The following is a 21463-nucleotide window of genomic DNA, read 5'->3' on the forward strand; positions in this document are numbered from 1 at the left end:
AGTCTGTTGTGTACATCTGTGTCTCTTTTTCTGCTTAGCATATACTTTTTATACATTTAATTTGTTCTAATTAAGGAGTGGAATGCTAAAATTATCCCAGTTTTGGCTTCTACATGTGGATTCGTAAACTTTTCTTAGACCCACTACCTAAAGCCACTCATATGTCTCTGGGCTGCCTCTGAAGTCTTCACTTTTCCATTTGACCTCTTTCCCTCTAGCAATCAGTTCTCCATTGAGGACAGCAAACCATACCTCATGAAGTTGCTAGGCAGACCACAGGAGATCATGAATGTCTAGCATGGCCCCTAGTATTGATTTTTATGGTGTTCTTAGCAGTAATTTTCTCCACGAAGGCAAGTTTCTCCATGCCTTAGGTGTCCATGCGGTTCACTTTGGTTTTCCAGCCAAGCCTCAAGGAAGAGATCACAGTAGATTTCTCTGAATTCTGAGAATTTTCTAAGACCATTCCCCAAGGTCAAGAATGAAAATAAAAATTTTATCAAGAGCTTTGTATTTTTATCAGATCCATTAGTGGCCTAAAGGGGACAATTAGGGCACATATAACCACATATAGAGCACATATAGAGTTAGGGCAGGTTAGAGCACATATAACCAGAAGCCACTGCATGCTAAAGAACGAAAGCTTCCCTGAGTACTTGGAGCCAGGAAAGAGGCATGAAGTGGCTTGTGCTCCTCGGGCTGGTGGCCCTCTCAGAGGGCATAGTCATGTAAGTATGGGGACTGTAAGCCGCATCATCTTCCTTTCTGGGTTAGAAAGAAAGGGAACATTTCCCTGATAGTCTTAAAGTGTAACTCTTACTTATTGATAAATATCTTGCTATAGGTACTTACCCTTGCTTATTTAGCCTTGGGCTTCCCAGGTGGTGCTAGTGGTAAAGGACCCCCGTGCAAATGTGGGAGATATAAGAGATGCAGGTTGGAGCCCTGGGTCGGGAAGATCCCCTGGAGAAGGACATGGCAACCCACTCCAATATTCTTGCCTGGACAATCCCATGGACAGAGGAGCCTGGCAGGCTGAGGTCCAGAGTGTCATATAGAGCTGGACACGACTGAAGCAGCTTAGCACGCAGGCATGCACCTTGCTATAGAAACTGTGGGTCCCAAGGGTCAAGGTGTAGCTTTGCATGGTTGCACAACTCTTGGGACCCCATCATGTGGTGACCTGCTGAAAATGGAACTCATTGCAATTGTTTAGTGCACAACCAGTATAAATCTATGCGTGGTCCTGTGGAATAGCATTTTTCTACATTTTATTCTAGGTCTCCTCTCTGTTCTCTCTCTACTTCAGTGTGTATATGTCTATGTCTGCATCTCTGTGTCTCTCTCACTTATCTCTCCATCTCTTTGGAAGTCTCCGTGAGTGCAGATCTCTCCGTGTTGTTTTCTCTTCTTTTACTTTTTCAATTTTGACTCATCATTGCTTCCTTAGCCTCTTAATTTCTCTAAATTGTTTCCTATCTCCTGGATTCTTCTCTTAACCCTATGTTCTGTTTCTACTTGGAGAAAGATTGGGAGAGCTACCTCTACGCTGTTGTACATTTGACAAGCATTTGACCAAAGCCAAGTGACAAACTCTTTGAATTTCAAATTCCTTTCCTGTAAAAATAGGGTAATGATACTCTTCTAGAACCTTCCTCCCTGAGCTTCCTTGAGAAGGATACAGTGGGATGGCAATAGTAATACTAATGATTGTCATTGTTGACATTTACTATATATCAGGTACATTATATCCATCACTTCACTTATCTCCCAAATTTTCCATCTGGAGGGTGGTAATCATTACATTCCACCCTTTTACCCAGGAGGAAGCTGAGAGTCCAAATGGTCTTACACAATGTTACACAACACAACCTGTATTCAAACCTACATCTTTGAAATGGCATTTGCAATGCATTCCGATAATAAGGTGACACTCATTAAAAAGCTGGAAAATCCACAGTGCCATTACAATGACAGTAATACCTTAACACGGACAGCTAATCGCATCTTCTCCTTTGTTTCTTTCCTAATCCTCGGTGAAAGTTTGCCTCTGAGGAAAGTGAAGACCTTGCGAGAAACCCTGAGGGAAAAAAACTTACTGAACAATTTCCTGGAGGAACAAGCTTACAGACTGTCCAAGAGAGACACCAACATAGCCACTCACCCCCTGAGGAACTTTCTGGATGTGAGTTTGTTGGGAGGATGGTTCTCCTCATCGCCCCCTGGTGCCCTGGGATGGCACTGCTACCTTTTCTGGCGGTGGCAGGTGGGAAGTTGGGGCTGGGGATCCAGCAGGAGGCAGAAACACTGGGCAACAGGGACCCAACACCAGACGAGAAGGCATTCTCATCCTCAACTCTTGGCCTGTGGTGACTGGCCCAGCAATGACCAGGTGGCAGGTAAACATTCATTTCTGTGTCAAAGATGTGTCGTTAGTCTGAGGCAGATTGTTCCTTCTGAAATAAGTGAGCCATTCAGTTACAGATGAAGGGTGAGCCATCTCTGGTCAAAGGATAAAGCCAACTGCAAAGCAAGAGTGAATCCCCAGGCAAAAGAATTCAGCTTCCACGGATGCAAGAATCACAGCAGTAAAAAGTCACTGACTACCTAATCCATGTAAGGCATAAGAATCTGACAATATGGTTAATCTTATTAGATGACAAGAAACGGCATATTTTCTCTTCAAGATTTTGCAGGCTAGCCTGAGAGAAAGGCAAAGAGTAAATATATGTCAAATGAAAAGGTCACCTGTGTGGTGTTGATTGGATGTGGTCTGAGTTTGGAGAGAGTGGCTGGGATTGACCAAGGAGGACCTCCTGGAGAAGGAGGTGCTCAGGCTGGGTTTGAAGAGACTAGAGAGCTTCTCAAATGAAGGCACCAGGACTTCCCTGGAGGTCCAGTGCTTATGAGTCTGGGCTTCGAATGCAGGAGGTACTTTTTCAACCCCTGGTCGTAGAGAGAATGTCCCAGATACTGTGTAGCGCAGGGAAAAATATCAAATCCTCTGAGAACAAAGGCTGTGAGCTGCATGGTGGTTGGAAAGTGATCTCAGGAGACATGTGACACCCAGAGGGAGGCCGCAGTGGGGGAATCGAGGGGAGCCAGATCTGCACTAACCCACCCCTTCTGATCCCCATAGATTGCCTACGTGGGGACCATCGCCATTGGAACACCCCCTCAGGAGTTCCAGGTCATCTTTGACACAGGTTCAGCTGACTTGTGGGTGCCTTCCATCACTTGTCAAAGTCCAGCCTGTAGTGAGTACAAACACTCCCCAACCCACACACCTTTTCCTTGCCCTGACTCTCCCTTCTCCACCCTTGGCACCTGACTGACACTCATCTCTTGTGTCTGCAGAAACACACAACACCTTCAATCCTCAAAATTCCTCCAGCTTCAGGGAAGCAGGCCAGCCTGTCACCATCGTCTATGGATCTGGGCTTATTCAGGGATTTCTTGGCTCTGACACCGTTCAGGTAATGTGGAAACAAAAGCTGAGTCAGGACTGACTATGCAGTGACCACTGCTTACAAAACAGACAGAGGACCAGCTGGCAGGACCGTCCTACCCTAACTCCCATAGACATTGGCCATCTTACCCACAGGATCCTGTCCCTGGGGAGACGTCTCCATAGTGACACACAAACAAATGGATTAGCTAACCCGGAGAGTGGCTCGGGCTGTGGACTTGCAGCTCCTCTGCCCATGAGCAGCTCAGGGCTCATTTTGCTGCGAGCCAGAAGAGGGGGAGAGAAAGCACCGGCTTTTATATTCTCAGAATGTGCCGGGCACTGCCATGGTAATAACTTGCTTAAAGATGCAACCACCCCACACACCAGATGCATTGATTAGCTAATGATACAGATGAGGAAACTGAGGTGCAGACAGCAAGAGCCTTGCTGAGGTCACACCTGTGGTAAGCGGTGGAGCTGGGCTGGCTTGTCAGGACCGAAGCTGGTGGTGGGTATTTGGGGAAAGGATAAAACTGATCGGGGGACGCTGGGTGAAGTCAGGAACTTCAGATATCCAGTGCGGATAAGCAGGAGGCCAGAGATGTAGGGGGACCTGATAAGTGTGTTCTCAAAGTGTGGGGCTTTTGCGAGTCTGATAAAGCCTGTGGCCTTCCTTCCCTAAAGTACCTGAGTAGTTCGCCTCTCTCTCTTATTCTGTCTCTCTCATACACACTCACACAAACACACAGATACCCCCAAAAGGGTATTTCCCAGGCAGGAATTTCATAAGAACCCTGCCAGAAAGATTGTATAACAGACTTCTGTATTTCTGGCCAGATGCAGAATCCAAAGTATGTTACCATCAATCCAGTCTATTTCTGTCATCATTTCATAGGGATGCCAGAGAATGCTCTCTTGCTCTTTGCTCATTTTGTCCATAACGGGTCACCATTGGGTCCTGGCCTGACTTTGTCCCATCGGTACAGAAGCCTTGAGGCCAATTTGACTCAGAAGGTGTTTTTGAGAGGGGCAGAAGTTTTAAAATCCACGGACCCACATAAATGGAACCCAAATTCCCCTCCCTGCTCGCTCTAACCATCTGAGTTCTACCAAGGACACAGGATGTCCTCAGTTCTTCTCTGCAGAGCTAACAGGTTTCTTCATCAGCCCAAGCCTAGAACCACTTAACAAACGTTTATGTGGGAACACTCTTCTCGCCCACAGATCGGGAACTTCGTTAGCCTTAATCAGTCGTTTGGCCTAAGCGTGAAGGAATTCGGGTTTGATGGTATGCCCTTTGATGGCGTCCTGGGCTTGGCCTTCCCCTCAATCAGCATCAAAGGTGCCAGGCCCATCTTTGACAACTTGTGGTCCCAAGGTGCCTTTTCGGAGCCTGTCTTTGCCTTCTACTTGAGCAAGTAAGTCTGAGCTGGACAATCCCTCTCTACAAATTAGTTGTCAGATCCTTTCAGTTGTATGAAAATGATGCAACAATTGATACAGAAGTATCCTGAGAGATAGACTAACCCAGGACAACTGTGGCCCCAGGGCCCCACCTGGCTTCACCACTGGCTTTTACAAACAAAGTTTTATTGGAACACAACCATGCTCCTGGGTGCAAGAGCCAGGGCTTGGTGTAGGGCTTGAGTGAAAAGGAAGACTAATGCAAGGTGTCAGGATACGAGTTGGAAGAAAAGGCAACAGGATATGCTGATGAATTTGCCATGGAAGGAAAGAGAGGGATGGTGGAAATCTTTCCGTCCTCACTAACATTTCACTGAGCACCCAGGACCAGCTACACAATTTGCAGGAGTCAGTGCAAAAAGAAAGCATGGGATCCAAAACAAAAGTGTGGGACTCTACTTGTTCAAACAAGTATTGGGAATTTCAAGACAACGAGAGCAGAGGTGGGGGCCTGCTGAGTGTGGGGCCCAAAGGACAGCACAGGTCACAGGCCAGTGAAGCCAACCCTGTGTGACTTGAAGTCACACCCTTAGTGCTTCAGGCCTTGATGTTTCTGAAAAACTACAGGCTGGACAAGGGGGAAGCCAAAACCCTTCAGCACACTGTCTTCTGAGGGTATCTCTGAGCAATCAGGTCACAGGAGGTCCAGGGCCTCGTCTGAACACTGAGTGGGTGGAGTCCGGCCAGGTGGCCCAGCCCCTATTGCCACTCATTAGCCAGCGACCGACCTTGGTCTCGTTCTCAATTGCTCCAAGCCTCGATTTCTGCATATGTAGATGGGGACCTTATTGGGGCCTTGATGGGTGGATAAGCACAGTTTCCAGGCAGTGCTGTTGTTACTCTCCTCTAAGGATCCCCCTCCCTTCTCTCTGCAGAAGCAAGCCAGAGGGCAGTGTGGTGATGTTTGGTGGGGTGGACCAAAATTACTACAAGGGAGAGCTCAACTGGGTACCAGTGTCCCAAACTCGCCACTGGCAGATAAGCATGAACCGGTAAGCCTCTCCCTCTGAGGGTCACCTCAAGTGATGCTCCCCTATCTCTGCAAAGACACAGGCAGACCCACAAATGCACTCCCAGACACACAGGCAACAGGCATACACACCACCCACAAGGACACAGACAGACACACAGACACTCATGCAAAGATACAACAGGCACAGATAAACATGCATACCCAGCTAGAGGCACAAGTACACACAGAGCCACGCATTAACACACACATAAACAAACACAGAAACTCATAGATACACAAACAACACATGGGTTTGTAATCGCCCCAGGCCTCCTGGCCAGGCCTCAGAACAGGGTCCCTCACAGGGTCCAGAGAGGCCTGTGCAGCTGCGGGAGGACTGCACCCCTGAGTGTGAGGTGGGGAGCATGGTTAGAGGATTTTCAGTGTGGTGAAAAGAGGATCAGGAGAATTTCCTCAGCCTTAACAGAGCTGTGGTAAGATGACCAACTGTCCACGGTTACATGTGCCAAAGAAATTCTCAGTACAGAGAAATGTCAGTTTAAAAACAGTGAAAGTCCTGAAGAAATGGGGAAAACTGATTTACTTAGGGAGAAGCTAGCCAGCAGTAAAGAGAGGATGGCCACGGTCTTGGGACCTGAAAGCCACTCATAAAAAGAGACACGCCATGTCCCAGGGCACATGGTAGGGCAGGGGCTATAACTGAGAGAATCGGGAAGGTGGGATCCAGGAGTGGATTGAGAACAAGAGGCAATAATTGATGAGATTCTGTGTTTTACCCTCAGATAAAATCTTACCTGTCCTTTGAGTTTCTGTGTCTAGTCAGGTATTGGCTGGTCAGGGTCTCAGTGTCTGAGCCCAGGGAGGGGGTGCTGCTCAGACACCCTCTCCCAGGGCAGCCAGTCTCTCCCACCTCTCTGAGAATCTCCTGCCACAGGAACCTTCATCTTCACTGTGTGTTTGACCCATTGTTGGTGAGACATCAGATATACCTCTCTGGATGGTCTCCATTCATTACATTCACAGTCTTTTATCACTCATTCAACAGACAAACATTGTGCATCCACTGTGTGCCAGGCACTTTAGGGACGTGATGAGAATAAAACTCACCCTCACATCTAAGAAAGCAAATTGCAAGAAATGACACACACACATAGTGAATTGTCAGTTTGGTACATGCTAGACATGAGCAAGGGCCTACAGAGAGTGACCAAGAAAGGAGATTGATACACACCGGGGGAAAGACATCCCTGAAACCATGACAGTTAAGCTGGAACCTGGAAAATGTGGAGAAATCATCTAGTCAAAGGGGAGGGGGCTCTTCTAGGAAGGAAGACCAGCTTGTGTCAAGGTTCAAAAGAACCTGATATATTCAAGTACTGCTCAAGGATATTATAAAAGGTGCTGTGATCAGAGAAAAGAAAAGTCAGGACAAGAGATCACGCACTATTCTGGACGCTGTCAGGAAGGGAGCAGCTGTGAGGGAGGGGGCTCAGTTTACTCAAGGAGGGAGCCTTCTGCATGAACCTGATGCCCGCTTTGCCCTACTGTCTCAGCACCACCATGAACGGGGAAGTTGTTGCTTGTTCTCGTGGATGTCAGGCCTTTGTGGACACCGGATCAGCATCGATTTATGTCTCAACAGAAATGGTCACCAACATCCACAAAGTCATGAACGCCAAGCTCAAGGACTCTGAGGTGAAGGGTCATGCCACAGGGTCACTCCCAGTCTCCCCACATAATAAGGATCCTCTGGGCCAACCTCTCTCCTTCTCTCTAACAGTATGTGGTTTCATGTGATGCAGTCAACACCCTGCCTCCTGTCATCTTCAACATCAATGGCATCGACTATCCACTGCCCCCTCAAGCCTACATCATCAAGGTGAGCGGCCACCCCTAAGGGTTGGTTCTCTAAATTGGGGTTTGCAGGAACCATGGGCTAGTGCTGGGAGGACGGCACCCTCTGCAGGCCAAGCCACACCATTGCAGATGCCGCTGAGCCCCTGTGGCTGGGCCAGCACCTCCCACAAAATCAACCACTTCAGAGTGGATGATGGTCTGGGGTATCCGTCTTCCTGAAGTAAATCTGGAGACACCACTCCGTGCTGCCATGGTGGGAGTCACAGGGATAGGGGAACACTAAGGTCTTCTGCCCTCATAGATCTTCAGTTCAACTAGAGCCCTCAGATGCAGGAACATGGAAAGTCAGCTCTAGTGATCCCCAAAATAGGACATGTGACTAGGGAGCTTGGCTGGTGGCGGCACTGTGTGCTTTCCCACCATAATGATTAACAGTCTCCCCTTCCTTGTTGAAATTTTCCCAGTTACAATAAATTACATGACTACCTTAGACCTTGACTGCAACTTCCCCTTGCTAAGTCCCAGTTCCCCCGCTGTGAGTCGGGCTACCTGACCCTTCTGTGGGGTGGTTGGATGCTAAGGTGAATAAAGGGTGCACAGTGACTGCGCAGCCCTGACACAGGGTTGAGGCTTCACGTCAGCTCCCTGTGGGAGTTCAGAGCAGGCTGTTGGGCTCAAAGATGCCTTTGAGGAAGAGAGGGAATTGCAGTAATTATAAACCCCCTGATTCATGGTCCATAGGGAGGCCTGCTTGGGTCTAGGCAAATCTGCCCTGGATTCCATGCAAACGGAACCCCACGGTGCTCTGCAAAGGGACCCTGGGGACTTATCAGGGGTGATGAGGGCTATGAACCGACCAGTGGGGATGGAGACTTGAATAAGTCACCCAACCAAGCCTGGACTGGCTGAAGGGTGAGTGTCGGTCCAAACATGCTTCTCAGAGGGCCTGAGCGACGTCTTAAAGAAAGTGCTGTGAGCACTGCTTTGAATATATTTAACAGGCATAACCAACAGGGAGCTACTGTATAACACAGGGAACTCTGCTGAATGTAAGGTGGCAGCCTGGATGGAAGGGCTGTCTTTGGGACAAGGATATATGTACATGTATGACTGAGTCCCTTTCCTGTCCACCTGAAACTCAGAATATTGTTTATCAGCTATACTCCAAAGCAAAATAAAAGTTAATAAAAAAAAAAAAAGAAAAAGAACAGGTTTTTGGGACGCAGGAGAAGAACAGGCATTCTCTGCAGAGAAAACGGGGAGCTGGAGTCAGAAGGAAAGAAACAGAGAGTGTCAGGGGAACCAGGGACGCTCTTGTTCTTTTCAAGAAAACCGTAGAAATCAGTATGTCTGATCGGTGTTGACTTAAGTTCTGCTGCACAGATAAGTGCTTTAGCTGTACATATACAGATATGCATATTCTTTTTCATTAGTTAATCAATAAATATTGAATATAGTTCCTTGTGCTATAAGTAGGACTTTGTGGCTTATCATTCCTCTATATATTATTTGCATCTGATCATTCCAAACTCCCAATCCTCCCCTCCCCACACTCCTGCATATGGCAACCACACATCTTGGCCCTTTTTATTTTTGGATGAACCCTCATATCCCCAGTGGCTGAGAAAATCACCCGATACATACCAAAAGAGGGAAATGAAACCAAGAAGTGTGCTAGGTCTGGATATTGAGGAGGCGGTTGCAGGTAAGCTCACAGGCTGACTGGTGTGTGTCTCTACCTCCCCCAGGAAAAAAGCTCCTGCCTTAGCGCCTTTCATGGAGGTCTAGAAGCTCTCTCTCCAGACACCTGGCTCCTGGGTGACGTCTTTCTGAGGCAGTACTTCTCAGTTTTTGATCGAGAAAATGAAAGGATTGGCCTGGCTCCAGCAGTGTAAATGCTTGGACTGGTTCGGGAATCATAGAGACCTCTCCTAACACACACTCGCTCACACTAGGGCACTCCTGTCCAGCGATGCTGGTGAATTGTGTTTGGTGCTCTGCAAACCCTATTCTCAGTAATGAATAAAATGTTTCACTCTTAATGGTGCTAAAACAAATGGGTGCCTCTTTTTGGGTCTGGGAGGTGCATCATAATCTGGCAGGATCGAGAATCAAGTCTGAACCACTAGGGAGAGGAGCTCAACTCCAGCTGGTTTCAAGGAAAGGGGAGACTTTTTGGAAGAACACTGGAGATCCTGTACAGAGTAGGTAGAAAGATCTCAAAGACTGGACCCAAAAATCAGAAGTCATCAGTTCTCTCTCACCCTTGCTCCTTTTCCTCTCTCTTCTTTGATTGTCTTAGCCCGACAGCTTTCTTCCTTAAGGCTTCTACACCTACTGAGGGAGACCAGGGCTCCCTGCCCTAGGGTTTTATATCCCTAAGGCACCTAACCCATAAGGGAGGTAGCTCAGAGATTTGAGGGTTCAAGGGAGAGCTCTGACTAGTCCAACTCAGATGACATATTTGTATGGTATCTCCGATTTTCTTGAAGAGATGTCTTGTCTTTGCAACCAATTGTTTTCCTCTATTTCTTGCACTGTTCACTTAAGAAGGCTTTCTTAGTCTTTGACAAAATCCAACACTCATTTATGATTAAAACTCTCCAGAAAGCAGGAATAGAAGGAACGTACCTCAACATAACAAAAGCTATATATGACAAACCCACAGCAAGCATCACCCTCAATGGTGAAAAATTGAAAGCATTTCCTCTGAAATCAGGAACAAGACAAGGATGCCCACTCTCACCACTACTATTCAACATAGTGTTGGAAGTTTGGGCCACAGCAATCAGAGCAGAAAAACACGTAAAAGGAATCCAGATAGGAAAAGAAGAAGTGAAACTCTCGCTGTCTGCAGATGACATGATCCTTTACATAGAAAACCCTAAAGACTCTACCAGAAAATTACTAGAGCTAATCAATGAATATAGTAAGGTTGCAGGATATAAAATTAACACACAGAAATCCCTTGCATTCCTATACACTAACAATGAAAAAACAGAAACAGAAATTAAAGAAACAATACCATTCACCATTGCAACAAAAAGAATAAAATACTTAGGAGTATATCTACCTAAAGAAACGAAAGACCTATACATAGAAAACTATAAAACACTGATGAAAGAAATCAAAGAGGACACAAACAGATGGAGAAACATACCGTGTTCATGGATTGGAAGAATCAATATTGTCAAAATGGCTATTCTACCCAAAGCAATCTATAGATTCAATGCAATCCCTATCAAGCTACCAACGGTATTTTTCACAGAACTAGAACAAATAATTCCACAATTTGTATGGAAATACAAAAAACCTCAAATAGCCAAAGTAATCTTGAGAAAGAAGAATGGAACTGGAGGAATCAACCTGCCTGACTTCAGACTCTACTACAAAGCCACAGTCATCAAGACAGTATGGTACTGGCACAAAGACAGAAATATAGATCAATGGAACAGAATAGAAAGCCCAGAGATAAATCCACGAACCTATGGACATCTTATCTTTGACAAAGGAGGCAAGGATATACAATGGAAAAAAGACAATCTCTTTAACAAGTGCTGCTGGGAAAACTGGTCAACCACTTGTAAAAGAATGAAACTAGAACACTTTCTAACACCATACACAAAAATAAACTCAAAATGGATTAAAGATCTAAATGTAAGACCAGAAACTATAAAACTCCTAGAGGAGAACATAGGCAAAACACTCTCCGACATAAATCACAGCAAGATCTTCTATGACCCACCTCCCAGAATATTGGAAATAAAAGCAAAACTAAACAAATGGGACCTAATGAAACTTAAAAGCTTCTGCACAACAAAGGAAACTATAAGTAAGGTGAAAAGACAGCCCTCGGATTGGGAGAAAATAATAGCAAATGAAGAAACAGACAAAGGATTAATCTCAAAAATATACAAGCAACTCCTGAAGCTCAATTCCAGAAAAATAAGTGACCCAATCAACAAATGGGCCAAAGAACTAAACAGACATTTCTCCAAAGAAGACATACAGATGGCTAACAAACACATGAAAAGATGCTCAACATCACTCATTATCAGAGAAATGCAAATCAAAACCACAATGAGTACCATTACACGCCAGTCAGGATGGCTGCTATCCAAAAGTCTACAAGCAATAAATGCTGGAGAGGGTGTGGAGAAAAGGAAACCCTCTGACAGTGTTGGTGGGAATGCAAACTAGTACAACCACTATGGAAAACAGTGTGGAGATTTCTTAAAAAACTGGAAATAGAATTGCCATATGACCCAGCAATACCACTTCTGGGCATACACACTGAGGAATCCAGATCTGAAAGAGACACGTGCACCCCAATGTTCATCGCAGCACTGTTTATAATAGCCAGGACATGGAAGCAACCTAGATGCCCATCAGCAGACGCATGGATAAGGAAGCTGTGGTACATATACACCATGGAATATTACTCAGCTGTTAAAAAGAATTAATTTGAATCACTTCTAATGAGATGGACGAAACTGGAGCCCATTATACAGAGTGAAGTAAGCCAGAAAGATAAAGAACATTACAGTATAATAACACATATATATGGAATTTAGAAAGATGGCAACGATAACCCTATATGCAAAACAGAAAAAGAGACGCAGAAGTACAGAACAGACTTTTGAACTCTGTGGGAGAAGGTGAGGGTGGGATGCTTTGAAAGAACAGCATGTATATTATCTATGGTGAAACAGATCACCAGCCCAGGTGGGATGCATGAATCAGGTGCTCGGGCCTGGTGGGCTGGGAAGACCCAGAGGAATCGGGTGGAGAGGGAGGTGGGAGGGGGGATCGTGGTGGGGAATACGTGTAACTCTATGGCTGATTCATATCGATGTATGACAAAACCCACTGAACAATAAAAAAAAGAAAAAGAAAAAAAAAGAAGGCTTTCTTATCTCTGCTTGCTATTCTCTGAACGTCTGCATTCCTTTGGTTTTAACTTTCTCTTTTGCGTTTGCTTTCACTTCTCTTCTTTTGTCAGCTATTGTAGCCATCCTCAGATAACCACTTTGCCTTCGTGCATTTCTTTTTCTTGGCGATTGTTTGATCCCTGCCTTCTGTACAATGTTACAAACCTCCATCATTAGTTCTTCAGGCAACCTGTCTACCAGATTTAATCCCTTGAATCTTTTTGTCACCTCCACTGTAAAATCATAAGGGATTTGATTTAGTTCATACTTGAATGGTCTAGTTGTTTTCCCTAGTTTCTTCACTTTAAGTCTGGATATTGCTTGCTTCTCCCTACACAATTAGTAGCAGATCACCACCTTCCATCCCTGGTGGGAGCAGAGCAAAACCATACAATTTGGGAACTGATATCCTGAGTTTGCGCTTTGGCTCCTCATATCCCGAGTCGTGTGACCTTGATCAAGTCCCTTAACCTCAGTTTCCTCATCTGAAAAGTGGCCATTATGATGATAATTCCACCTTGGAGATTGTATGTGAGCCTGGGAGGAACAAGTAGCCGTGAGAAGGCTTTTTGAATTCCTGAGTCTGGAACAAATATGAATTATGCTGCCTCTTGTGCTGGCAATCTTCTGTTCAGAGACAACTCCTGCCATGCCCAGGGCTCAATATGAGTCAAGCAAAATGACTGCTATTCTGAACGAAGACAGGGAACTCTGACTGAGCCAGCACTTCTGTTTTCCTTGCTCCGTGAGAAGCTAAAGACCTGGCTTGCTTACTCCCCTCCTCATACTTACCATCAACCTTTCCTTGCCAAATACTTCTAACCTAAAATCACACAGCAATGAGTGCTGTAAAGGCTTTTGGTCTCTTTTCAGTTCCCCACATCTCCTAGGTAGCACAGGAAGCTGTTACTTTGGCAACCTGCAAAGTCCAATCTCAACCTGCTAAATGGAACTGTCCCCATGCGGCCCCTCATGTCTAGAACACTGGGAGTTACCTTAGAAACCTTCCTATGCCTGCTGGTAAGTGAGGAAATACATGTGAACCTGAACAAGCTTTCTTTTCCAAGGGTGATTCCAACTATGCAATGAAGTAACCAGATAGTCATCTAACTACCCACAGGACTTTTCAAAAGCAAAGCACACATCATGCATTTGTCACTTGCCTCAAAGAATCATTGAAATGATCTTCTGCAACAATTTGAAACACTGACATGTACACTCCAGAAGGAAGACTTTTTTAGATTTCTTTCTAAGGAGTTTCTGGGGTTGGGATTGCAATTGGAAATCTCACCACACCCCAGTGCTAAATAGTTAACATGGCATGAAAGACAAAAAATCACGCTCAAGGCTTGAGAACTCATATTCTGGATTGAAACCCAAGGTTGACCTTTTACCAGCTACAGAACCTTGGACAAAGTATTCAGCCTCTTAATTTGTTTCTTAGTGATAAAATGGGATTAATTCTGTAACAGAATTTGCTCTTTCACAGACCTTAGCAGGTGGTCATTGCTGTGCACCATTGGCCCTCACCGTGTTACCAGGCAACTGTTACCCCAAGACCATTAGTGATCTTGCTCTGCCATTGGATGGTGCTGCAAGTGGCCCCTTCCTCAAACAACCAGCTGTCTATGATCATTGCTTAGAGGCCCATTCAGCCTACAGTGGATGGAGAGTTGGGTCTCAGGATAAAGTGAGATAAGAGTTGGATCCCATTCTTTACCTGGGACCCTCCAGCCTCCCTGGCCTTGGGCCAATGGGTTAGCTGGGATAAACAGGGAACCAGCTTGGGGGTATCCTACAGGGCTCCAGAGTCCTCACCAAGGTCACCCTTGGTCCTGAGTCTGGCCACAAGACAGTGGTGACCACTCCCCACTTCCTTTCTCGGGGACCTAAGAGCAGTGGCAGTCTGCCTGGGCCACAGTCTGCAGGACTTGCCCATCCTGCAGACGGGCAGGCTATGGAGATTGAGGGGCACTTGCGTCCTGGGAGCCTGGCTCTGTCAGCAATAACAGCTGGGCACGTATGGGGATATAGCCCTGAAGGAGAGGAAAATTAGGATCTGTTTCCTCTTAACTAAGACCAGGACCTTAAAACAAGAAAACTGTGCCTTGGGACCATGCCTTTTCTTGTCAGAACAGAGAACATTTATTTGGTAGAGATTTACAGGGACATCATTACCTGCCCAAGACCTGGCCACAAGAACAAAAGATATGACACCAAGAAGTTTGCAACAATTAATCACACTACAGAAAATAAGAAACCAGGTCAGAGCTTCCTCAGATCTAATCTTGACTCTGGCAGGAATCTACAGAGGCCTTCACCACACAGGTGAAAGGTGGCGGTGCACTTTTAGTGCCACAGTGAGCTCTGGATTCATTTCCTTCCTAGTGCAGGATGCCCACCAGGCCCTCCAAGAGCTGCCTGCCTGGCTTTTGCAGACTCAGCCCTCTCCAGGTCTCTTCCACATCCCACAGTAAAGTCTAGAGAACAAACACAGTCAAAGCTCTCATATCCTGCCGAAAGCAGTTTGTTTGCTGTTTTTTTTGTTTTTTTAAACACCCTTTGGAACATGTTCAAAATCTTGAGTTCTTTGGTTTGGGACTGAAGGATCTGTACCAGAGAACCGGGAACCTCCCCTTCCAGCTAAATCTTTCTCCACTCCCACATGAACGACAGGCTTCACTGGACACTCTGTTCTCGTAGTTGTTGTTTAGTCACTAAGCCGTGTCCAACTCTTTGTGATTCCATGGACTGCAGCACGCCAAGCTTCCCTGTCCCTCACTATCTCCCGTAGTTTCGTCAGTCTTATATCCATTGTATTAGTGATACCATCCCACCATCTCATCCTGTCACCCCCTTCTCCTGCCCTCAATCTTTCCCAGCATCAGGGTCTCTTCCAATGAGCTGGCTCTCCCATCAGTTGGCCAGAGCACTGGAGCTTCATTTTCAACACCATCCTTCCACTGAATATTGTTCTACAACTCCCAAAACAACACCCATGTTTCCAATCACCTGACAAATATTAAACATGGATAAAGATGAATAGGAATGGGATCTTCTCCTCTGGAACTCCCAACACTACTGCTCCTGCCTTTGCTGCTACCATTCCCTCCCCTTGGCCTAGAATTTCTTCCCAGTACCTCCTTCAGGTTGAAATGGCCTGCTGACCCATCCCTGTTAGCTATCCAGGAATTGTTCCTTCCTCATTCCCTAAAGATTTCTTCCTGTTCTCTGATTGTCCTCGGTGCAAACACATTCCAATTACTATTTAGGATTCAGCATTTTTCTCCAGAAAGACGGGGGCTCCCCAAGCACCCAACACATTTTCCCCATCATGTCTACACCCTTGCATTGAGGTCACTGCCTAGCATGCACAAGGGACTCAGTGAGTGCTGACTGCAAGGGGACCTCCATTTTGGCAGACTTAGAGGAGCAATGACCGTATTTACCCTCTTGCCTCAAACAACTCCAAACAAGACAATCTGAAACGTTAGCTGTTGTACATCAAATGTCAGGCAGCAGAGAATGGATTCCTGAGAGGGGGAAGCAACTGAGGTGAGCCTTTCAATTGCTCCAACGCTAGACAGTTTTCAACACATGCCACAGGGAAGGGGTATCCAGGAAGGGCCAAACAGTCTCCCCAGATTTCGAAACAAAGAGTTGGGACTCTAGTTAGTTAGAGTTCATAGGAGAAAGCATGCAAAACAAACCATAAATGTTTTTAAAACACAGTGGGAAAAAATCAATTGTGTGTCAGAGAGCTATGAAACAACTTTAAGAATCCTATAATACATGCAGCTGGAACCCCACAGGAAGTGAAGGATAAGAGAATAAAGAAAAGAACTGCAAAACTATTGGCCAAAAATTATCCATATATGATGAAAGCTTTAAACCCATAAACACAAAACCTCAATTAACTCAAGCACAAGAAATATGAGAACATCAAGTCACATCATAATTGACTCATTTAAAACAAGCAATGAAAGAAATGTAGCCAGGAGGTAAAAGAGATACATAATGAAAAAAGAAGAAGAAGAAGAATGACAGCAGATTAGGCATATGAAACAATGTTAGAAGATACTGGCACGATATTTTAAAATGCAGACACATACATAATTGATTCAGAATTCTATACCCAAGAAAGATCCATTTCAAACACAAGATAAAATAAAGACTTTTTCAGAACCAAAAGCTGCAAGAATTCATCACCAACAAACCAATGTAAGAAGAAATGTGTTAAAAGGCCTCAAGTCAGAAGGACTTTATTTATTTATTTATTTTTTAATTTTTCAGTGGGTTTTGTCATACACTGATATGAATCAGCCATAGAGTTACACGTATTCCCCATCCCGATCCCCCTATGGAGGAACAGAAAGCACGTGAAATGATAAATATGTAACATATATTTAAATGTATATATATATGGATTTCCCCAGAGGTCTAGTGGTTCGGAATCTGATTTGCAAAACAGGGAATACTGGTTCAATCCTTTCTCAGAGAATTAAGATCCCACATGCAACTGAGCAAGTAAGCCTGCATGTCTCAAATAGAGAGTCTATGTGCTGCAACTACTGAGCTTGCCCTCCTCAAATACAGAGTCCCTGTGTTACAAGGAAGATTCTGCATGCCATAGCTAAGGCCCAACACAGGCAAATAAAGGAATAAATCATTTTTTTAAAGAGATTTTTCGTATTCTATGTGTAAAGTAATAGAAAATCACTTGATGATAGACTGTGGCAAGGTAAAGAGACATTGAGTGTGAAAGTGTCTATTAGTCGTGTCTGACTCTTTGTGATCCCATGGACTGTAGGGCACCAGGCTCTTCTGTCGATGGGATTTCCAAGGCAAGAATACTGGAGTGGGTTGCCATTTCCTTCTCCAGGGTATCTTCCCAACCCGGGGATTCAATTCAGGTCTCCAGCATTAGAGGAAGGTTTTCTTTTACCATCTGAGCCTTCAACTAGAGCCAGACATCCTGGAATGAGAAGTCAAGTGGGCCTTAGACAGCATCACTATGAACAAAACTAGTGGAGGTGATGAAATTCCAGTTGAGCTATTCCAAAGTCTAAAAGATGATGCTGTGAAAATGCTGCACTCAATATGCCAGCAAATCTGGAAAACTCAGCATTGGCCACAGGACTGGAAAAGGTCAGTTTTCCTTCCAATCCCAAAGAAGAGCAATGCCAATGAATGTTCAAAATACAACACAGTTCCCCTCATCTCACACACTAGTAAAGTAATGCTCAACATTCTCCAAGCCAGATTTCAAGAGTACTTGAACCATGAACTTATAGATGTTCAAGCTGGTTATAGAAAAGGCAGAGGAACCAGAGATCAAATTGCCAACATCTGTTGGATTATTGAAAAAGCAAGAGAGTTCCAGAAAAACATCTATTTCTGCTTTATTGACAATGCCAAAGCCTTTGACCGTGTGGATCAAAACAAACTGTGGAAAATTCTTGAAAAGATGGGAATACCAGATCACCTGACCTGTCTCATGAGAAATCAGTATGCAGTTCAGGAAGCAGAGATTAGAACGGGACCATAGCAAAAATCAACAAAGCTAAAAGCTGGTTTTTTGAAAAAATAAACAAAATTGACAAACCATTAGCAAGACTCATTAAGAAACAAAGAGAGAAGAACCAAATTGGCAAAATAAGAAATGAAAAGGGTGAGATCACAACAGACAACACTGAAATCCAAAGGATCATAAGAGACTACTACCAGCAGCTCTATGCCAATAAAATGGACAACTTGGATGAAATGGACAAATTCATAGAAAAGTATAACTTTCCAAAACTGAACCAGGAAGAAATAGAAGATCTTAACAGAACCATCACAAGCAAGGAAATCGAAACTGTAATCAAAAATCTTCCAGCAAACAAAAGCCCAGGACCAGATGGCTTCACAGCTGAATTCTACCAAAAATTTAGAGAAGAGCTAACACCTATCTTACTCAAACTCTTCCAGAAAATTGCAGATGAAGGTAAACTTCCAAACTCATTCTATGAGGCCACCATCACCCTAATTCCAAAACCAGACAAAGATGCCACAAAAAAAGAAAACTACAGGCCAATATCACTGATGAACATAGATGCAAAAATCCTTAACAAAATTCTAGCAAACAGAATCCAACAACATATTAAAAAAATCATACACCATGACCAAGTGGGCTTTATCCCAGGAATGCAAGGATTCTTTAATATCCGCAAATCGATCAACGTAATACACCACATTAACAAATTGGAAGATAAAAACCATATGATTATCTCAATAGATGCAGAGAAAGCCTTTGACAAAATTCAACACTCATTTATGATTAAAACTCTCCAGAAAGCAGGAATAGAAGGAACATACCTCAACATAATAAAAGCTATATATGACAATCCCACAGCAAGCATCACCCTCAATGGTGAAAAATTGAAAGCATTTCCTCTGAAATCAGGAACAAGACAAGGATGCCCACTCTCACCACTACTATTCAACATAGTGTTGGAAGTTTTGGCCACAGCAATCAGAGCAGAAAAAGACGTAAAAGGAATCCAGATAGGAAAAGAAGAAGTGAAACTCTCGCTGTTTGCAGATGACATGATCCTCTACATAGAAAACCCTAAAGACTCTTCCAGAAAATTACTAGAGCTAATCAATGAATATAGTAAAGTTGCAGGATATAAAATTAACACACAGAAATCCCTTGCATTCCTATATACTAACAATGAAAAAACAGAAAGGGAAATTAAGGAAACAATACCATTCACCATTGCAACAAAAAGAATAAAATACTTAGGAGTATATCTACCTAAAGAAACAAAAGACCTATACACAGAAAACTATAAAACATTGATGAAAGAAATCAAAGAGGACACAAACAGATGGAGAAACATACCGTGTTCATGGATTGGAAGAATCAATATTGTCAAAATGGCTATTCTACCCAAAGCAATCTATAGATTCAATGCAATCCCTATCAAGCTACCAACGGTATTTTTCACAGAACTAGAACAAATAATTTCACAATTTGTATGGAAATACAAAAAACCTCGAATAGCCAAAGTAATCTTGAGAAAGAAGAATGGAACTGGAGGAATCAACCTGCCTGACCTCAGACTCTACTACAAAGCCACAGTCATCAAGACAGTATGGTACTGGCACAAAGACAGAAATATAGATCAATGGAACAGAATAGAAAGCCCAGAGATAAATCCACGAACCTATGGACACCTTATCTTTGACAAAGGAGGCAAGGATATACAATGGAAAAAAGACAATCTCTTTAACAAGTGGTGCTGGGAAAACTGGTCAGCCACTTGTAAAAGAATGAAACTAGAACACTTTCTAACACCATACACAAAAATAAACTCAAAATGGATTAAAGATCTAAACGTAAGACCAGAAACTATAAAACTCCTAGAGGAGAACATAGGCAAAACACTCTCTGACATAAATCACAGCAAGATCTTCTATGACCCACCTCCCAGAATATTGGAAATAAAAGCAAAAATAAACAAATGGGACCTAATGAAATTTAAAAGCTTTTGCACAACAAAGGAAACTATAAGTAAGGTGAAAAGACAGCCCTCAGATTGGGAGAAAATAATAGCAAATGAGGAAACAGACAAAGGATTAATCTCAAAAATATACAAGCAACTCCTGAAGCTCAATTCCAGAAAAATAAATGACCCAATCAAAAAATGGGCCAAAGAACTAAACAGACATTTCTCCAAAGAAGACATACAGATGGCTAACAAACACATGAAAAGATGCTCCACATCACTCATCATCAGAGAAATGCAAATCAAAACCACAATGAGGTACCATTACACGCCAGTCAGGATGGCTGCTATCCAAAAGTCTACAAGCAATAAATGCTGGAGAGGGTGTGGAGAAAAGGGAACCCTCTTACACTGTTGGTGGGAATGCAAACTAGTACAGCCACTATGGAAGACAGTGTGGAGATTTCTTAAAAAACTGGAAATAGAACTGCCATATGACCCAGCAATACCACTTCTGGGCATACACACTGAGGAATCTAGATCTGAAAGAGACACGTGCACCCCAATGTTCATCGCAGCACTGTTTATAATAGCCAGGACATGGAAACAACCTAGATGCCCATCAGCAGATGAATGGATAAGGAAGCTATGGTACATATACACCATGGAATATTACTCAGCCGTTAAAAAGAATTCATTTGAATCAGTTCTAATGAGATGGATGAAACTGGAGCCCATTATACAGAGTGAGGTGAGCCAGAAAGATAAAGAACATTACAGTATACTAACACATATATACGGAATTTAGAAAGATGGTAACGATGGCCCTATATGCAGGGTAGAAGAAGAGACGCAGAAGTACAGAACAGACTTTTGAACTCTGTGGGAGAAGGGGAGGGTGGGATGTTTCGAAAGAACAGCATGTATATTTTCTGTGGTGAAACAGACCACCAGCCCAGGTGGGAGGCATGAGTCAAGTGCTCGGGCCTGTTGGGCTGGGAAGATCCAGAGGAATCGGGTGGAGAGGGAGGTGGGATGGGAGACCGGGATGGGGAATTCGTGTAACTCTATGGCTGATTCACATCAATGTATAACAAAACCCACTGAAAAATAAAAAAATTAAAAAAAAAAAAAAAAAAAAAAAAAAAAAAAAAAAAGAACGGGACATGGAACAACAGACTGATTCCAAATAGGGAAAGGAGTACATCGAGGCTGTATATTATCACCCTGCTTATTTAACTTATATGCAGAGGACATCATGAGAAATGCTGGACTGGAAGAAGCACAAGCTGGA

At 44.0% G+C, this 21463-nt stretch overlaps 1 protein-coding gene across 1 annotated transcript; it reads left to right on the plus strand.

Annotated features, from left to right (window-relative positions):
* The first annotated feature begins 675 nt into the window (after nt 1-675).
* Nucleotides 676-9640, plus strand: LOC136168793 (pregnancy-associated glycoprotein 2-like). Its single transcript, XM_065936495.1, has 9 exons — nt 676-728; nt 2044-2185; nt 3140-3257; nt 3358-3476; nt 4676-4869; nt 5791-5907; nt 7442-7583; nt 7669-7767; nt 9494-9640. Exons 1-9 carry the CDS (start codon nt 676-678, stop codon nt 9638-9640), a joined length of 1131 nt encoding a protein of 376 aa, XP_065792567.1.
* The last annotated feature ends 11823 nt before the right edge of the window (nt 9641-21463 follow it).

This window comes from Muntiacus reevesi, chromosome 5 (genome assembly GCF_963930625.1).
Source record: "Muntiacus reevesi chromosome 5, mMunRee1.1, whole genome shotgun sequence".
Taxonomy (NCBI): domain Eukaryota; kingdom Metazoa; phylum Chordata; class Mammalia; order Artiodactyla; family Cervidae; genus Muntiacus; species Muntiacus reevesi.